The sequence below is a fragment of the Heptranchias perlo genome, chromosome 4 (genome assembly GCF_035084215.1).
Source record: "Heptranchias perlo isolate sHepPer1 chromosome 4, sHepPer1.hap1, whole genome shotgun sequence".
Lineage (NCBI taxonomy): Eukaryota > Metazoa > Chordata > Chondrichthyes > Hexanchiformes > Hexanchidae > Heptranchias > Heptranchias perlo.
This window is the reverse complement of record NC_090328.1, coordinates 119,960,327-119,978,275: the sequence shown is the minus strand read 5'-3', so window position 1 is coordinate 119,978,275 and position 17,949 is coordinate 119,960,327. Positions and strand designations below refer to the sequence as shown.

Genomic DNA, 17,949 nt, shown 5'->3' with positions numbered 1-17,949 from the left:
CCAACCCGCCCACTTCCGGGTTCCCCACAGACGCGCCGACGTGCGCACGCAGCCCCCGCATGTGGGACTCCCGCAGGCAATTAAAGCCAGCGGGGTGCCACTTGAGACTATTTACCTAGGTATTTCAGGTCATTAACAGACCTGATTAAGGGTATATGTCAGGAGGGGTGGGATTTTAGAAACAACTGGGACTGTTTCCCATACTAGGGGAAACACTCCCAGTTGAAATGGACATGTTGCAGCTATCAGCCTGTGGCAGCTGCAAAGGTCCATTTGACAGGTGGGGGGTGGGGGAGACCCTCACTCATTGCAGGAGGCCACTCCATCACTTGGGATAAAGTTTGGCCTCCACCACCCTCCTTCTGACAATCAAATTCACCAACTTGCACACATACCCCGGGGTCCAGAGACATGTACCTACCTTGCGGACCCCATCAGATGTACATCTTCCGGATGGGGGCCGCCGTAGCTGCAGTCATGACCTCCTCTGAGGGCGAACAGCATCACCAGCCTCGCTGGCCACACCGTCCACCTCTGACACGTGGAGCTCCACAACACAGTGCTGTGACACATCCACCTGCACAGCAGGAGGGAGGGTAACCGCAGAGAGAGATGCGTCGCAGGGGGCACTACCCTCGCCACAGGGTCCACAGACCGAGGCTCAGCTTCCTGGACCTCTCTGAGCAGCAGTGCACACGGAGGCTCAGAGTCACTCGACATGTAGTCGTGGACATCTGCAGCCTCCTTCATGCCGAGCTGCTCCCGGCTGGCCCGAGCACCATCTTCTTACCTATCGCTGTCAAAGTCACCACTGCCCTCAACAACTTCTCCTCCGCATCCTTCCAGGGTGCCACCGGGGACATCGCCGACGTCTCTCCGTCATCTGCACAAAAGAGCCCTGCAAATACACCTACACCCGCTCTGCAGTGACACAATGGGTGGCATCAGGTGTGGGTCTTCATTGTGATCCTCAGGAACGGGCATTATTGCACAAACCAGACAAGATTCGCAAAGACGTGGCAGTAGTGGTGCCAATATAATATGTGATGTGAGTTGGTCAGAAATTAAATATAAGTAAAAACCATGACAAACCCTCAAACACCCTTGTGCATCCCCTTCATGCTCACGACACGTTTGCCTTACGCTTCCTACTGCACATATGTGATGCATGCCCTGTGGCTGCAGCACAGGTAGTGGCAGGTTGAGTGAGGCTGACCGTGAAAGAGATGCATGAGGGGGTGAGTATGAGATAGAGCCATGAGATTGTATGAGGATTGGGTTGAGTGGTAGTGGCGGGATGAGTACTGGCGAGGTGAGTAAGTGCAGGTAAGATGAGGATGAGGTTTGAGTGGGTATGAGGGGTGATGTGACAGAGTAGTGTTGGCAGTGCAGAAGGAGATGTGGGGTGGGGGCGGTGATGTGGCAGACGGAGTGTAGGGGAATGAGTAAGTGTACTCACTTTGGCTGACTTACTTAGGTCATTGCAGCGCCTCCTTCACTGTATGCAGGTGGGCAATATGTTGGTGGTGCAGGTGACCTCCTATGCCACCTCGAGCCAGGCCTTCCTGGTGGCAGAGGCAGGCCGCTTCCTCCCGCCTGCCGGGGGGAGGATCTCTGTCCTCCCCCTCCTCCTCACCCCATCTAATGACACCTGGAATGAGGTATCATTAAACTGGAAGCAGCCTTCCCCCAGGGCTGCTCCATGCTGTAATTTTTCCTATTTCTTGCAGCATCTGTCAGTGGAGGACTACCCCTTTAAATAGAGCTCCTCCAGCTGACAGACCTTACTGCGCATGCGCAGTCCGCCCGACGCGCAGATCAGCAATGGGGAACCCGGAAGACCAGGTAAGTGGATCCGGTTAGGCTGCGATCGCGCGGGGGGCAGACTGATTTCACCGGGCGCGTTACCCACACGCCCAATAGCCCCCCCCGCCGCGAACCCGCAGCCCTGGTAACATCGAGCTCATTGTCTATACGGACCTGGGGTTTTAATTTTTTGCCAGTTTAGCACAGATTGAGGTAAGAGTTTACAAATGGGGGTGTGGTTATTGCGAATTCTTAGAATACATCCCACTTTTTAATGCCTGGATAGGGGAGGGAGAGGATAGTAGCCTGCCATGCAGTGTTATGTTTTGCCCCACTGTACTCAATGAGTCACATATTGTTACATTCATAGTACTGTCTTGAGGTGCATTATCATTAGAAATTTGAGACCACTAACAATTTTTTACAATATATATGTAATATATATGGAGATAGATACGAAATCATTGCAAGAACAACAATGTGCATTTATATAGCACCTTTAATGTAGAAAAACATTCCAAGGTGCTTCACGGAGGTGTAAGGAACATTAAAGATAATTTCATTGTGCAAACTTAAGGAAATTGAACTTTCATTCTTAAAGTGGAAACACAAAAATCATTCTGGGAAAAAACTAATTTTGCAGAAACTAGAACTTAAGGTCTTCTACAGAATATTTTATTGTTCCTTTTATTTTCTTACTGTTACTTAATAGTTCATTTTTGTTTTTTGTAGAACCTCAGATACAGGAACATGTTTTCCACCATAAACCAATCTCTGAGTTGACTGAGCTGCTAAATGCCTCTCCAGAGGAGCTGTTGAGCTCCCCAGTAAAAAGTTTATGGGAAGAATATATGAAAGTAACTGCAGTTCAGGCAGACATAGTGGAGCAACTAAGCCATGACGAAACAAAAGAGTTGCTGACTGCAAAGCTGGAAGAATTTTCACCAGTTACCATGGTTCAGTTAGAGAGTATGTACATTGATTATGTTCTTTGATAGCATTGGAAATATACACACTGACTCTGTGATGAAAAAAGAGAGGCCGTACATTTGTATAGCATTTTATTATCACAAAGTGCTTTACAATCAATGTGTTATTTTTGAAATGCAATCACTGTTTTGTAAGCAAAACAGCAGCCACCTTGCACAATGTAAGATCTCACAAACAACAAATCAATTACCAGTTAGTTGTTTTGTGGTGTTGGTTGGGGCGGAATGTTGCTTAGGACACCAAGTCAAACCCTCTACTCTTCTAACAGAGTAGTTTGTCTGGGCTTTGGTTTAATGACATATTTGAAAGATGGACTTCTGACAATGTGGCACTCCCTCTACAACATTGAACAATCAGCCTTGATTATCTGCTGTAGTCTGTAGTGGGGCTTAAACCCACAACCTTTTGACTTAGAGGCAAGAAAACTACCAACTAAGCTAAGCTGTACTATGACTTTGCTATTCTTCAACTCATACTACCCCTTATTTTTAATCTATCTCATGGGGGGTGAAATTCTGTGAAGGTTCACCCGCTCGTCTACCGCAACTTTGGCGGTACAGCCATAAAAATTAGAGTGAAGGATTCTAGAACTACATTTCCCACAGTGCTCCACAACCCACTCCACAACCCACTCCCAGCCCATCTCTGGAACTCCATGTCCCATAAAGCCCAGTACCTTACACAAACTTCAACTCTCCTGCTCGCATTCGATCCCGCACAGAGTCCCGGACACCCACCACTTCTGTCCTGCCGACCTACACTCGCTCCCTGTCCCCCAATGTTTCTATTTCAAAATCTTTGTTCTGTCTTTCCATCCCTCACGGCCTTCCAGCCCTATGTCCAAGCAAATGCCTTCTGCTCTTGTAACTTTGGTCCAGAATGTGTCCCCTCTTCCCTGTGCTCCACTATTAGTAATAGAGCCTTCAAACGATACACACATCACTTTGGAGTTGTCTTCCTAAATCTCTTCTGTTTGTTCTTACTCTCCCCAACTTTAAATATCCTTTTGCATCTTTAACCATGCCTTGAGTCTCCTCTCCAACTTCTCTCCTACTTAGTAGCCATTGCTCTCCCTGTCTTAAGATGTTTCATTATGTGAGAGATGCTATAAAAATTTAAGTTATTGTTGTAAAATGTAGTTGTGAAAGTTAGCAGAATACCTACTTTTTACTGGGTTTCGCAGTGGCTGGATTTAGCGAATCCAGCAAATTTGCACATTAAAATACATGACTATGGCTGGTATAACTATGGTGGTATATTTTAATGTGTACCGTAGTTGTAGTATAAATGCACCCTTAAACATAATTAGGGCCTCAGCTGCTGCTGAGCGAGACCCGCACTTCAGGAGTCAGTGAAACAAATACCCCACTAACAGCAATATTAAAGAAGATAGAATCATACAACACAGAAGGGGACCATTTGGCCCATCGTGCCTGTGCCAGCTCTTTGAAAGAGCTACCCAATTAGTCCCACTCCCCTGCTCTTTCCCCACAGCCCTGAAATTTTTTCCCCTTCAAGTATTTATTGAATTCCCTTTGGCAAGTTACTATTGGATCTGCTTTCATCACCCTTTCAGGCAATGCATTCCAGATCATAACAACTCGTTGCGTAATAAAAAAATTCTCCTCATCTCCCCTCTGGTTCTTTTGCCAATTACCTTAACTTTGTGTCCTCTGGTTGCCGACCCTCCTGCCAGTGGAAATAGTTTCTCCTTACTTACTCCATCAAAACTCCTCATTGTATAATGGTATGTTTTAATGAGTGGAAAATATATTTAGTACCAGAAGGGGTCTTGAGCTTTTAATTCCTTTGAAATATGTATATTGATTAGATGAGGTGTTTGAACTGTATTTTAATCATTCTAAATCTTGAGTAAATGTGACGTAATCATACTTGAAACATAAATGATGCATTTGTACTACATCTGGAACATCAGCATAAAGTGGGCACTTCAGTAATGATGTAAATGCAACCTGAATCTTGGAGTTAGGGACTGACCCTGAAAGAGGAGTCTTGCTTTATTTCATTTAGGGTCAGGTTGGGTCTTAACACCAGATTTACACTACTCAAGTTCAGTATTGGTGGAGAAACAAAAACCACATTGCACTGACACTAAACTTGTAGTGTAAGTGTACCTAATATGGCACTAACCTATTTCATGGCCTTGTGCACTGCTACATGACATTGATGCATTGTTAAAAAAGTTCTGGCCATTGCTTATGGTAAAGGTAAACCATGAATTTAGATGCCATATCTATTAAGTTAAACAAGTTAAATTTAAAGGCTGCAGTAATAACGATTATCTCTCACTTTGTTTTACAGAATGTTCTGATAATGCAACGTTAATTAATGGGAACAACAACATTTTCATTAATACATGCTCTGAAAATAAAGAGGCAACATATTCCTATACACACCAAGACATAAATACTGGATATAAAGTATTACCTTTACAGTCACAAAACGTATCATCCATTTCCCACAAGAGCTCCATTGATTCTGAAGATAGCTGCGACATCTTCATAAAAACATACCAGGAAGACTGCGATCCTCTTAGCAACTTCATAATGCTACGGTCCAACCAGGTCCCAGCTCCTTGTCAGACAAAAGGTGACAGTGAAAAGCAGATGATCACCAGTAAGTTTGTGCAATTTTTTTCTCCCATTTTAATTGAACAAATAATTAGATAATTCTGCATTTTGAGCCCTGAAGTTAAAGTATAGTGAATAGAATCATCCTTTGTATTGTAATGCTATTGCCTGATAACTTTGCATAGCTGAATGATTACTTTGAATTTAATCTTTCTTTTGGGACAATTGCTGTAAACTCGTATTTTCCACGGTTAGTCACAGTCATAGTGCATCATAACAACTTACACCAACTATTAAAGTCCAGTCCCAAGTAAAGAAGCTAATCTATAATTTGTAGAAAACAACATTGAACACTATTTGAGGTAAAACTTTTGGATGAATGCTTCATGGGTCAGCCTCTTAATGTTGTATCACATTAGGCAAAGTGGCACTCAAGCCTGCCCTAAGACTTTCATTGAGGTGGTTGTCAGAACAGGATGTCTTTCTGATGATAGTTGTGAGCTGCGTGATGGAGGGTTGCAAGGAGCAGGTTAGTACAGTCAGCAGGGTCTGTAGGACTTCTAGCCTGCTGAGCTGATGAAACACAGCAACTTACATAGGATGATACACTGCTACATTATAACCATCTTTGCTGTTGTGGGGATGTTCCACTGGGAAGCTAGGTACCTCTGCATCGGTGTAGGGAAGTCATTCAAAGGCCAACAATTGTAAACCTGCTTATAGCCCAGCTTATAACTCCTGCACTAGTTGCCATAATCATCAAATTGCACAGTGACTGGAGAGAAAGTACTATGATTTCATAGTTCAGTCATTTGTTCTGTAGGTCTTCGCTTTCTGATTCTCTCGAATAAAGTTTGTGCAATCTTACAAGAGACCATAAGAAACTATAAAGATGACTTTCCTGTCAACCCTCTGCCTGCAGTGCAGTGCACCTGAAGTGTGCTACACCTGGCCAGACCTGAACCTGCCTAGATTTGCAGGTGCAGTTCATTTGAATGGCCTAGGGCTATGCTGCGAGGTGGATTACAATTAGTACCTTATTTTTTGATAACTGTTACATGCTACAAATACTTTACGTGATAAGCATCCTGTTGGTACATCAACAAGACTAGTACCCTTAACTATTATATATAAATCCAGTGGAAAGAAGAGTAGGAAATGTGTATAACTAAAGTGGCCGATTCCCTTCCCTTTTCTAAGTGAAATGGGCCTGTTGCAGTCTCATTGGCTAACCTCATCCCTTAAGCAGACCAATGGTTGAAATTCTCTTAAAATGACAGATGTTTCATTGATTTTCCTGGTTGGAGTGGCTACGTAATCAAAGAATCATTTCTGCACCTAAGATGAGTAATCTACCTTTACGCCATCAATATATAATACGTATAACACCATCACTCAAACATGCAACTCCATACAAAAGCTTTATTATCAGGATTAAATGTGTAAAGTGATGAATTTGTTGAAAAACTTCCTGAAATTTGCAAATAATCACCATTTTCTATAGCAAAATTATGAGAGAAATATTCAATATTGCAAGATTGCATTTTAATAATGAACATATTTTAAAGTCATTTTATTCCAGTTTTGTCAGAATCAGCCCTCCTCACATACTCTAGGATCATTAATTATTTCAGTTTTCCTGACTAAAGAAATTCATAAGCAACAATGAGATGAATTGCCAGTTAATCTTTTTTTTGGGGGTGGGAGGGTAGCGGCAGAAAGAGAAGTGTGGGCCAGGAAACCTCCCTGATCTTCAAATAAGGCCGTAGAATCTTTACATGTATCTGGAAAGCACACAGGACCTCAGTTTATCCTCTCATTGCAAAAGAAGGCCCCTCTAACAATTCGGTTCTCAGCCTGAATTGTGAATTCAAGTCCTGGTGTGGGGCTTGAACCCACAAGCTTCTGACCTAGAGGCAAGAATGATACCAACTGAGCTAGGCTGACACCTTTTACAGTCCCTGGGATGTTGAAGGGTGACATTCTCAAAAGAGCTAGCATTTGTCTTGTTTGGCCAATGTGTCCCCAGGTCTAATGTTCCAGACTCTCCTGCACTCATTTGGAATTAAATAATGTAGATTGCAATGTTGTATTAATATCCTGAAGTTTTCATTTGATTGCTTTTTGAGATGAGGGAGAAATGTGATCGTTTTCTCTAATTAAAAGATGGACTGTGATGCAGGAAGCTGGAATGGTTGATTTCATTGAACAGCAGGGAGCAATCGAGGAAGACAAACAACTTTGATTTATATTTTATATTTTAACATAGAAAAATGTCCCAAGTTGCTTAAAAAGAGGAAGAAGGAATTGGACACTGAGCCTTAGTGGAAAAGTTAGGGGTGATTGAAAGCTTGGTTGGAAATGGATTTTGAGAAGGCTTTTAAAGATGGGGAGAGGGAGGTACAGAGACAAAGGTGTTTAGAAAGAGAATTCCAGAGACTAGGGATGAGACGATTGAGGCTCTGCCATCAATGGTGGAGTGAATGGAGGGGGAGAAGAGGCAAGAGAACCAGAGGGCACAGGAGGGGAAGCAAGATTGACGCAGATTCCAGAGGTAGGCTAGAGTGGGGCCATGGAATTATTTGGGGGTTGGGGAGCAGATGTAGTTTATTGAGGGTGATGGATAAGTATGACTTTGTGTGGGGCAGTATATGGGTGGTGGAGTTTTAGACAAGTTGATGGAAGGTGGAAGTTAGGAGGCTGGCAAGAAGGCTGTTGGAAATATTGAGTCTAGAGGTGTTGATGGCATGGCTAAGGTTTCAGCAAGGAGGGTGATGTTGTTGTAGTGGAAGTAAGCAATCTTGGTTATGGATAAGATATGGTAATCGAAGCTCAGCTCTGGGTCGAACAGAACGCTGATGTTGGGCAGAGTCTGGTTTAATCTGAGCACACAATCAAGAAGGGAGCTAAAGTCACTGGCAAGGGCTTTGGTCTTCCTGATATTCAATTAGAGAAAATTCTGGCTCCTCCACAACCTAATATCAGGTAGGCAGACTGACAGCACAGAGATGTGAAAGTGGTGTAGAGGTAGACCTGGTGTCGTGAGCTTAGGTATGGAAGCTGACCTGGTGCCCATGGATGGTATTACCAATGGGTGGCACGTAGATGAGAAAAAGGAGGGGATAAAAGGTACATCCTTGGGGAACTGCAAACGCGACTGATCTAGGAGTAGAAACCACTGTTGGATTTGCGCTGGGTTTGGAGGGACAGGGAGGAGAGGAACCAAGCAAGATTGCTCCAGAAACCTACGGTACGAAAGAGGATGATGCAGTCGACTCAGTCAAATGTCATGTTACCTGCAAACTATGCATGAATCTGAGGCATCAAACGTTGCAAAGCTCTTTGAAGGAGAAATAAGGGTGGAGGCTGAGAGTTACGGCAGCACTGCGCCAGAAGGGCCATGAAATTTTGGGCTCAAATTTTTCAAGTAGTAGTCCAATTGACTGGCAACAAAATTTCAAATTAAACTGTGTGTTACTTCTTAAAATTACAAGATCAGCAGGATATTTTTCTCTGTTCATTTTAGTGAAAAAGTAGATGTAAATAAACAGGTGAGTGAAACTAGTAGAAAACTGCAGTGATCTTTTTGCCTGTTTGTTATGGCTGCTCTGAGTTTTTCTTCAATCATAAAAAACAGTTAACAAAAATTGGTGGGAGAAAAAATTCCTTTCCGAGGACTATTAAGACCTTATTAAAAACCATTCAAAAGAAATCGCATGGCTTATAAATGAAAACTAAATTCTAAACTCTAGGTGAAATGTTGCTGTTAACAAAGAACAAGGTTTTGAGCTATCACAACAGAAAGAATAGAAATGAATAGGAGAGAGGAGTTTTCAGCCCCACATGAGTTCAGTGTCAATTGTTATCTATCTGTTAGTTCAGGTGGAGCAGGAAGCTTAGGATAGCCTGTGAGCACAGGGGGCGTGGTGATGCACAACTCTCAGAGCCAAACTATTCCATACAGTTAATCTATAATCTTAGAGTCAGCTGCATCGACATCATAGAGGAGCAGTCATGATGAGACTCAGGCTCAGCAGAGAGGCTGTGAAGACCTGCATAGCTACTCAACCGTCCATACAGCATTACAAGTGGTATATGAGGTAACCATAGCCTCGTCATGGCCAACAGGTATTCTACATTACAGGAGTCAGCCTCTGTCATCCACTGTTGCATTAGGGAGATATTTGAAGTTCCGTTTCACCACACACCCAGCAACATACATTTCACCACCAACAATAACAGCAGAGGTAGCATATTGATGGTTTCCCCATTGTGTAGGGCATCACTGACAGTATGCTTGTTACCATTGGTGCACCAATAATCCTATGGTGTACCTAAAATAGCAAGAATAATTATTCCATTAATGTGATCCCTGCCAGAACATAATGCATGTACTTGAAGAGAATGCATGAATCTGGCACATCAAATGCCATACAGCTCTTTAAAGGAGAATGAAGGGTGGACCTCTGTCTTGCACCTGCTCACCCTTCATTAACTGCGCCCTCTGTTAGCTCTGCATTACCAGCGCCCTTCACTGTTTGTTTCCTCATCCACACCACTATATATTTGACATGAGGGCCAGGGGTTTCTGCTCATAGGGTGATCTTCCCACCATTTTGCTACATCACAACCTCACTCGGTCTCCAACTTCAGCAATTGTAGACCTCCAGCTCCAAAGCAGTGTCAATGCAAATCAAATCTGACCCGTAATCAGTGGATCTACTGGCATTTGTCCACTGCCACCAGTATGCTTCCACAAACAAATTAAGGCATCAAACAAGATGCTTCCATAAGGAATTTCAGTAAAGGTTCATCAGTTATCAAGAAAGAAATCTCATTTTAATTAGAGGCTGCAGCCGAAGATAGTTTTGCTTTTGGGATTGTGTCTTTGAGAGAGATTGGGGTAGATTATCCCCCTGAGTGGTGTTAAGGCGACCTGACGGCACCAACCAGCCACCCGATAGTTCCCGTGGAAGGCCCGGTCTATTTTGAATATAGGGCTAAGGACAGAAAATGTGCCCTAGGGCAGCCCACTAGCTCTGGCCTCCGAGCCGGAAGAGGGTAGTTGCCAGAGGGGTCCGTTCTCAGGAGAGAGAGGGCCCCGGTGTGGCAGGAACCTAGGTTGTTTTTGTGGAGCTCGGAGGAGCACTCCTGCTCCTTGCAGCACCACAAAAATTAATTAAAACTTATCTGCTGAGCTCCTAACCATTTTCGGGCTGCTACCACCTTGTTTCTGCCGAGTGGGAGGCCTCAAAATCACCCCCATTTTGTTTTTTCTTGGCTGATCTAGAGTATGAGTTGATCCATGCCATTGAGACCTAGATTTAAAAAAAAAATTCTTGTATAAAAATTGCAAATACAGTTGTGTGTGGATTTCACCATATGTTTTACTTGTAGTTCTTTGCAATTTGTCTTTCCCTTTATTTGTTGAAAATGGTTCTGTGATTAATTTCCTGAATTGTCAGCAGTTAAGTGTCTTGGTTTTCTATTTCAGTTGATGAAAGTGTTTACAACATCGCAGTGAACGGTGAATCAGTGACACCAAAGATAGCGTCTGTGCAGGAAACTAACCAGCAAGATCTAAACAGTACTTTGGTAGAAGTCCAAGCATCAGGTATTCAAAATTTATTTGACATTTTAATGTAGAAATAGTCACCAAGTTAGGAAAAATTGGGTGCTTCTGCTTGCTGTCTCTTAACATTAAATATATCCACACAAGGAACAGAACTCTGCACATTTTTTTTTGTGCTGAGCTCCTTTATCACTGAGCTCAGTGCAATTGGCAGTATAACTTGGGACTGTGGCTGTATCGGAACTGCAGCCTAAATGTAAGGTTGTGCTGGCAATGTCACAAAACTTGTAGTCCGAGGCTACTTGTACAAACATCCAAGTTAACCAAATCATCTAAACCTCTTAGCATAACCAACTTAACTAATCCCCAGAAGCCAAGACCAAACAAGTTGTCCCAATTTCTCGCCCTGCTTTGCTCCCAGCAGAAACACAGTCATACCAAGAAACTTGGATGTATCAATGCGCTCCTGTCGCAAGCACCGTGCAATTAAAATGTACAATGGCTTCATAAAATATGTACTTGAATGTAAAGAATTCAATAAAAAAAGAACATGGCAAGAACAAGCAATAAAAAGCAGTTTGCAAACTGATAAATAGTAAATAATTCTCCTTAGAGCAGAGAAGGTTGAGAGGGGTTTGAAAGAAGTGTTCAAAATCATGACGGGTTGAGAAAAAGTAAATAAAAAGAAGCTGTTCCCAATGGCAGAAGGTTCGAGAACCAGAGGACACAGATTTAAGGTGATTGGCAAAAGAACCAAAGGTGACGTGAGGAAAAACTTTTTTACGCAACGAGTAGTTATGATCTAGAATGTGCTGCCTGAAAGGGTGGTGAATGCAGATTCAATCGTGGCTTTCAAAAAGGAATTGGATAAATATTTGAAGAGAAAAAATTTGCAGGGCTATGGGGAAAGAGCAGAAGAATGGGACTAACTGGATTGCTCTTACAAAGAGCCGGCACAGGCTTGATGGGCCGAAAGGCCTCCTTTTGTGATATAATGATTCTATGATATATCCATACAATAAAACTGAAATAATCAATGTGATTTATAATATTGTAGACTAGAAATCTCTTTTTTCCTTCTTGCAGACAGCGAGTGTCAAGCATACTACCTGTTGGAGGCCACAGCAACCCCTGTGCTCAAACATTTGAAGGGCTGTGATGTTCATATGGCGGTAACAGGGAAGTTTACTACACTTGTTTTTGATCAGACTAGGTTTTTCCTGAAGCATCAGGAGAAGGTAGTCAGTGATGGTGTTAAACAAGGTTAGTCTTAAAACTTTTTCCCCATACAAGAAAAATTTCCTAGGAGACTCCAACTAAAATTTATCCAAGACAAAAAATAAATCAAACGTAGAAAATTAATAACGAAGAAAACTGTTTCAATTGTTTATTTTTCATAAATCATTACTCTCAGTTACGCATCCTGAATGATGTAGCATGACCACAAAAAATGCAATTTTCTTACATACAGCACAGTCATTTATTACCAAGAAGAAATAAGTAATTCGGTAATGTCAGTTGAAATGATGCAACCGTCCCATCTTATTAACTGCAAATAAGTTTGGTTTCAATTAAAGTAACAATATTGTTCTGCGCATGGGCTCCAAAATCTTGTTAAAGAATTCTTAAAAAGGAAGGTATACAATGATGTCAACCATAATGGAATCTTGAAGGGTCTTGAAATGCCGTGGTATTAAATACTTATAAAACAAATAACATCTAAAAGAAAATTAGAAGAAGTCAAGAAGATTCCTACAAAAAGATGAAAACGTCATATGAACATACGAAAACATCAGACAGGAAAAGACCAGCTGATCCATCTAAAAAGAAAAATAAAGATTTGCATTTATACAGCACTTTACACGACTTCAGGATGTCCCACAGCCAATGAAATACTTTTGAAATGTAGTCACTGTTGTAATGTAGGAATCGAGCCTCTCCCACACAGTGAAGAGACTTTTTACCCCCTAGATGCCATGTAGTCTTATGGGAGAGGCAAAAGTACAGATCAAAAACCTAAGGCCAATTATGAGGAAAGATCTGGAAAATCCCTCTCCCTCTAGGCGATCAGTGTGGTCCAGGAGACCACATTGACTATAACTTTTATCACATCATACCTTTTGTATGAAGTGATCTCTGCCCCAGCCAGGAACCAGTCCAGCTCTCTCTACCTGGGTGGCAAGGATAGAAGTGGCCCAAACCAAAACAAATTGCCACCATGGTGAAGGGTATCGATAAGACAGCAAAGAAATAACTAATCTGGGCAAAACAAAATGGTGTAAATATTCCACCTATTGGGAATCGGTCACAATCCTCTGATTCTGGTAAGTCATTTCTTTTTAATATTTAAGAAATGGGGAAAAAAACATAAATTAATGCATGCTACTTTGATGACGTACGGTGTTTAAAAATGTAGACATAATAATTAGTATCCAGTTTCATCAGCATTACGGAAGATTTTTTTAAAGTGGAATTAGCTCAACGTGTTATGTTGCAGTCTTCCTACAAATTATTTCATCGATAAATTCCTATTCCAAAGACACATTCATAAAGAAGTGTTCCATATCTTCAAGGACAGTTGCTCTGTATTTCATTGGCAGAAGTCACCATTGTATTGTTAGAAGAGGATGAAGTTGATAAAGGGGATACAAATGGGATTGATGGCCGTGGCCTCCACAGTCCCTATCCCAGCTCAAACACCTGAGTGGTCAAAGGACATTACACTACTTTGGGGGTATTCTTGTAGACCACCTCTGGAAAGGATTGATAAATCTGGAACACACGAAGAGATACATCAGATAAGGAGTGGGCCACACGAGTTGATACCTCAACACTTACACCTAACTTCGGGAGCTTACAGGAAGCACAGTGTGCCCTGAGACCTCAGACCAATGATAATTTCTTGAAGCTTTGCAGTTTGGTTTCCACGAGATGCATAACTACACAATTGCTTTGCATCATATGTTGCTTGTACTTTGGACACCGTCAGATAAGGAAGTTGCCTTTCTGGTCCGTTTGCTCACTACACTGGTGTGCAGTCAACAGCCCTCCTCCACACAGCTCAGTGAAATCTCCACTCAGTAATCCATCGAATCTTCTGAAAACCAGCTAGGTAGGATTGTTTGGACATCCTTGAATACCACAATGGCCAGTTTAGAGTATAACCCTGTGAAAGAGCCTACCAGTAAATTGTCCTTCCCAAGCTCTCAGACAGTTCAATTTGTTTTTGTAAATATATTTTAAGCAATAACCGTGGTTGCATATTTATTTTACTTGGGAAATATTATTCATTCATTCTTTAACTTTCAACAGTTTATTTAATGAAAAGTGACTTTTCAACTCTTCTGGGTCAGTAACTTTTTCCTTGATGAATTTTAATTAGTAATTTTGATCTCACAAAATGACTAAGGTGAGGGTAGGTTAATGTATCACTAGCAATTACATTTAATAAATATATGAATGTTGAAAGAGTAAAATTAAGATTATAGAACATCCCTTTAGTAGAGCTGTGATTTACCTTCAAATGAGACACACATTTAGTGAAGCTACTACACCGGGCTACCTGCATGCTAAACATCTCTGCGCTCTGTTTTCCTTAGCTAGAGAATGATGTTTGAGCTGGCACTATCACTTGAGTTTGCTAACTCTGCAGGTACTTGTCTCAAACCAGCACCACTAGTTATAATGGCACTCTAAGATAGTACAAAGAGTTTTGAAGTTGGACCTCAAGCATAGTCGAATCATATCACAGAGGGTTACATGGGACTCAGTAACACATTTAACTGGAAACAGCTAAAATATAAAGAATGGTACTGGTGTCCTGTTTGCGCCAAAGTCACAGTACTAGATATTCTAATGCATAAAATAACTCCCATTTCCTGTTTCTGTTCTAGACAAACATGATGAAAATGAAGTTCACTTGTACAAGCATGCAGCACTTCTTCATCTATTGGTGACAGTTCGTGATCTTCTGTTGATGTGTGACCTGGACACTGCTATTGGTATAAAGTGCAATAGAAAATTGTTTTCTGTAACTGAGTTAAGATAAAATGTAATGAAAACAAGACCAAGTAATTCAGTTCTGCAGAAGAATTATTTCTGAAGGCAACTAGAACACTTAAGTATAACTATTATTTTGTTTTTTCTGGGTGAGTTTTTATTTTGTTTTTATCATTACCAAACTAGATTTATACCTGATCATGTTGTAAATAAGTTTTTTTTTAAATTAATAAAACTGTATAAAATACTGGCTGTTGTTTGAAGAGAGGGCAGCTGCTAAACCTTTTACCAGCATCCTTCATAATATGTTGAGATGTGAATTGGCCAACAAGAAGTATACTTGAAGAGGGGAAAGATGGGTATTGTTAGTTTGATTCAAAACATTCTGACTGGCCATCCAGTCAACAACTGGCAAAACTCATTGCAAATACAGTTTTCCTAAATGCTTAATGTCCATTGCAGATTTTAACATTTTCATGTTTTCTATCATATTTTGCCTGTAAGAATGATTTTAAATATGTTTTAATCCTGTGTATGAAGAAATAGAACCTAAAAAAAAGTAGGCACCCGCAAATTCAGTGTATACAGTACTTGCATCAAAAGATAAACTTAGAGTCTGGTTTTGTCATAGAAATTACACTGTAGGTTTTGAAGGGTTTTTAATATTTACCATTTGTGTTCTACTTGAAAATCTCCCCACAATTAATATTCTTGTTATTACTGTGTAAATTCACTTGAACAACAGAAGACATAAATTATTGTTTGTTCATATTATTTCCTGAACCTCAATACAGCTATTAATATTTTAAACAAAAGACTGGAACAGTAGGAGAGTCATGTTTTTGTTGCTGTCTTACTTGCCTTTGAAACTTAGATGTAGTATAAAAGACTAGTGCTGTCCAAGTTTCAGGGTTTTTAAGTATTTTCTTTCTAATCACACTTCTTATTTCCTTTTTCACTTACAGGGTATTTATTCAGAGCCAAAGAAATGTATACAAGCACTTTGGGTTCATGTTTAGATGATATTTGGAAGAAACTCCGAATTGTTCAATATGTCAGTCAGACTGAGCAAGAAAGCAACCCCAAAGTAACTGAACTTCAGAATCAGATTTTAATGTGGATACAAACAACACACACAAAAGAACACAAGGTATGATCCATCTTAGAGGCTGTGCTTTTTAAAAAAAATTTGGGGACCCAGAACAGCTGTGCAGTACTTTCTGTCATTTATGTCACATTCTGAATATGAGTAATGCAGTGATGATACAAATTACATTGAAAACCATCATGCATTTGTAAGCAAACCACAGGTTAGAAGAGAGGATTGAATGAACTAGGCAGGAGGATAGTTTGAGGTACATAGTGGGTTGGAGGGTTTGATATAGTCATCAGGCAGTTAGGAAGGCAACTGGTCGGATAACAAAATGTAAAAAATGAGTAGAGGTTCACTTTTTACATAAACACTACTCAAATATTAAATTAGCATGTAAGAAACATGCCAGAGAGTGGTTAGACTGTGGAACTCACTACCACATAAAGTAGTTGAGGCAAATGGCATAAATGCATTTAAGGGGAAGCTAGATAAGTACTTGAGAGAGAAAGGAACAGAAGGATATGCTGACAGGGTGAGATGAGGAGGGATGGGAAGAGGCTCGTGTGGAGCGTAAACACGGCATAGACCAGTTGGGTCGAATGACCTGTTTCTGTGCTGTACGTTCCATGTATAAGTCACTTTTTATTAGTAATTGTGTCACGGGCTTTTTCATTTCCACCCATGGATACTCTAATCTTTATATAATTTGCACTACATGCAAACACCAACATCAGAGAATAAGAAGACTAAATGTTTTGAGCTGAAGAGGCATCTGTTTTTAGATGAAATGTAAAACTGAGGTCCAATCAATCTTTGTGGTTGATGCAGATTGTGGAGTTGACTTTAATCTTTTATTGAGCAATCTTACCACAATGTTAACAAGATGAGTGACTAAATGGAGGTGTTAAGTTTTAACCACATTTCCATCTGTGTACAGTTGCATGAAATATAAAAACATTTGTTGGCCCTGCTTTCAAATTAATAAGAGTTTTCATTCATGGCACTAATTAGTGCACTTTATTTACTAGAAATCATTTTTGTGATACACCTGAATTTACTTGAAGTACAGAACCTTTTTATTTGTAATTTTTCTTGAACAGGTATTAATCATCATCAGGATGGATTCAGACTGTGTTAGAGCTACACTTACTAACAGCCTCACCAAAGTGAATGGTGAGACATAGGGTGTGGTTTGTCAGATTATTTCTGAAAGTCTTGTACATATACTAGTTGGGCCTTTGCGGCCTTGGCCACAGACAACATTTTTTTAATTGAAGTGTATGTTTCCTTTTCTGTCTCTTCACTCGTTTCTCACTCTAATTCCCTCCTTCATTCTAGCTTTTTGTTTGTCTTCCACTCTTTCTGTCTCCCTCTTTCTCTCTGTATGTCTTGCGCATCCTTTCTCTCATTGTTGTTTATGTATTTCTGTTTTTGTCTCTCTCACTATCCCTCTTTCTGTAAGTCTTTCCTTCCCTCTGTCTCCTCTCTTCTGGAAGCAGTGAGCGGGGTGGGGGGGGGTGAGGGGGAGCTAGCGAATAGATCAGAGCTATTAGGAAGTTGTGTAAATCTTAGAGATCAGTTTAGCTTGTATTTAAGGAGAATGGAGGTCACAAGAAAGGATGGAAAGAGCTCTATTGTGATTTTTCTCTACTTCCCACACTATCCATTGGCCTCTCTTGAGTGAGGTTGCCAGATTAGTATCAGTATATGCCAAATCATGGGCTGTATAATTCACTAAGATCCTAGTTGAGGCTCCCCAAATACCATGCATCTCTGAGAGCAAGGGGTCTTTCATCTCATTAATGTGAGCTGAATTTGAATCTAGGTCCTAAAGGGAAAATGCTTTTAGCGTCTAATCCAGTGTGCTAGTCAGACTGTCCTTAGAAACAATTTTTTTA

At 41.0% G+C, this 17,949-nt stretch overlaps 1 protein-coding gene across 1 annotated transcript in view; it reads left to right on the top strand.

Annotated features, from left to right (window-relative positions):
* Window positions 1-17,949, top strand: part of LOC137320672 (protein shortage in chiasmata 1 ortholog) — a 60,363-nt gene that overhangs the window by 370 nt on the left and 42,044 nt on the right. Inside the window, exons 2-8 of the mRNA XM_067982351.1 lie at window positions 2,539-2,775; window positions 5,119-5,433; window positions 10,882-11,001; window positions 12,046-12,222; window positions 14,853-14,960; window positions 15,924-16,108; window positions 17,152-17,224. Of these exons, the coding sequence (XP_067838452.1) occupies window positions 2,539-2,775; window positions 5,119-5,433; window positions 10,882-11,001; window positions 12,046-12,222; window positions 14,853-14,960; window positions 15,924-16,108; window positions 17,152-17,224 (1,215 nt within the window). The remainder of the gene's footprint in view (window positions 1-2,538; window positions 2,776-5,118; window positions 5,434-10,881; window positions 11,002-12,045; window positions 12,223-14,852; window positions 14,961-15,923; window positions 16,109-17,151; window positions 17,225-17,949) is intronic.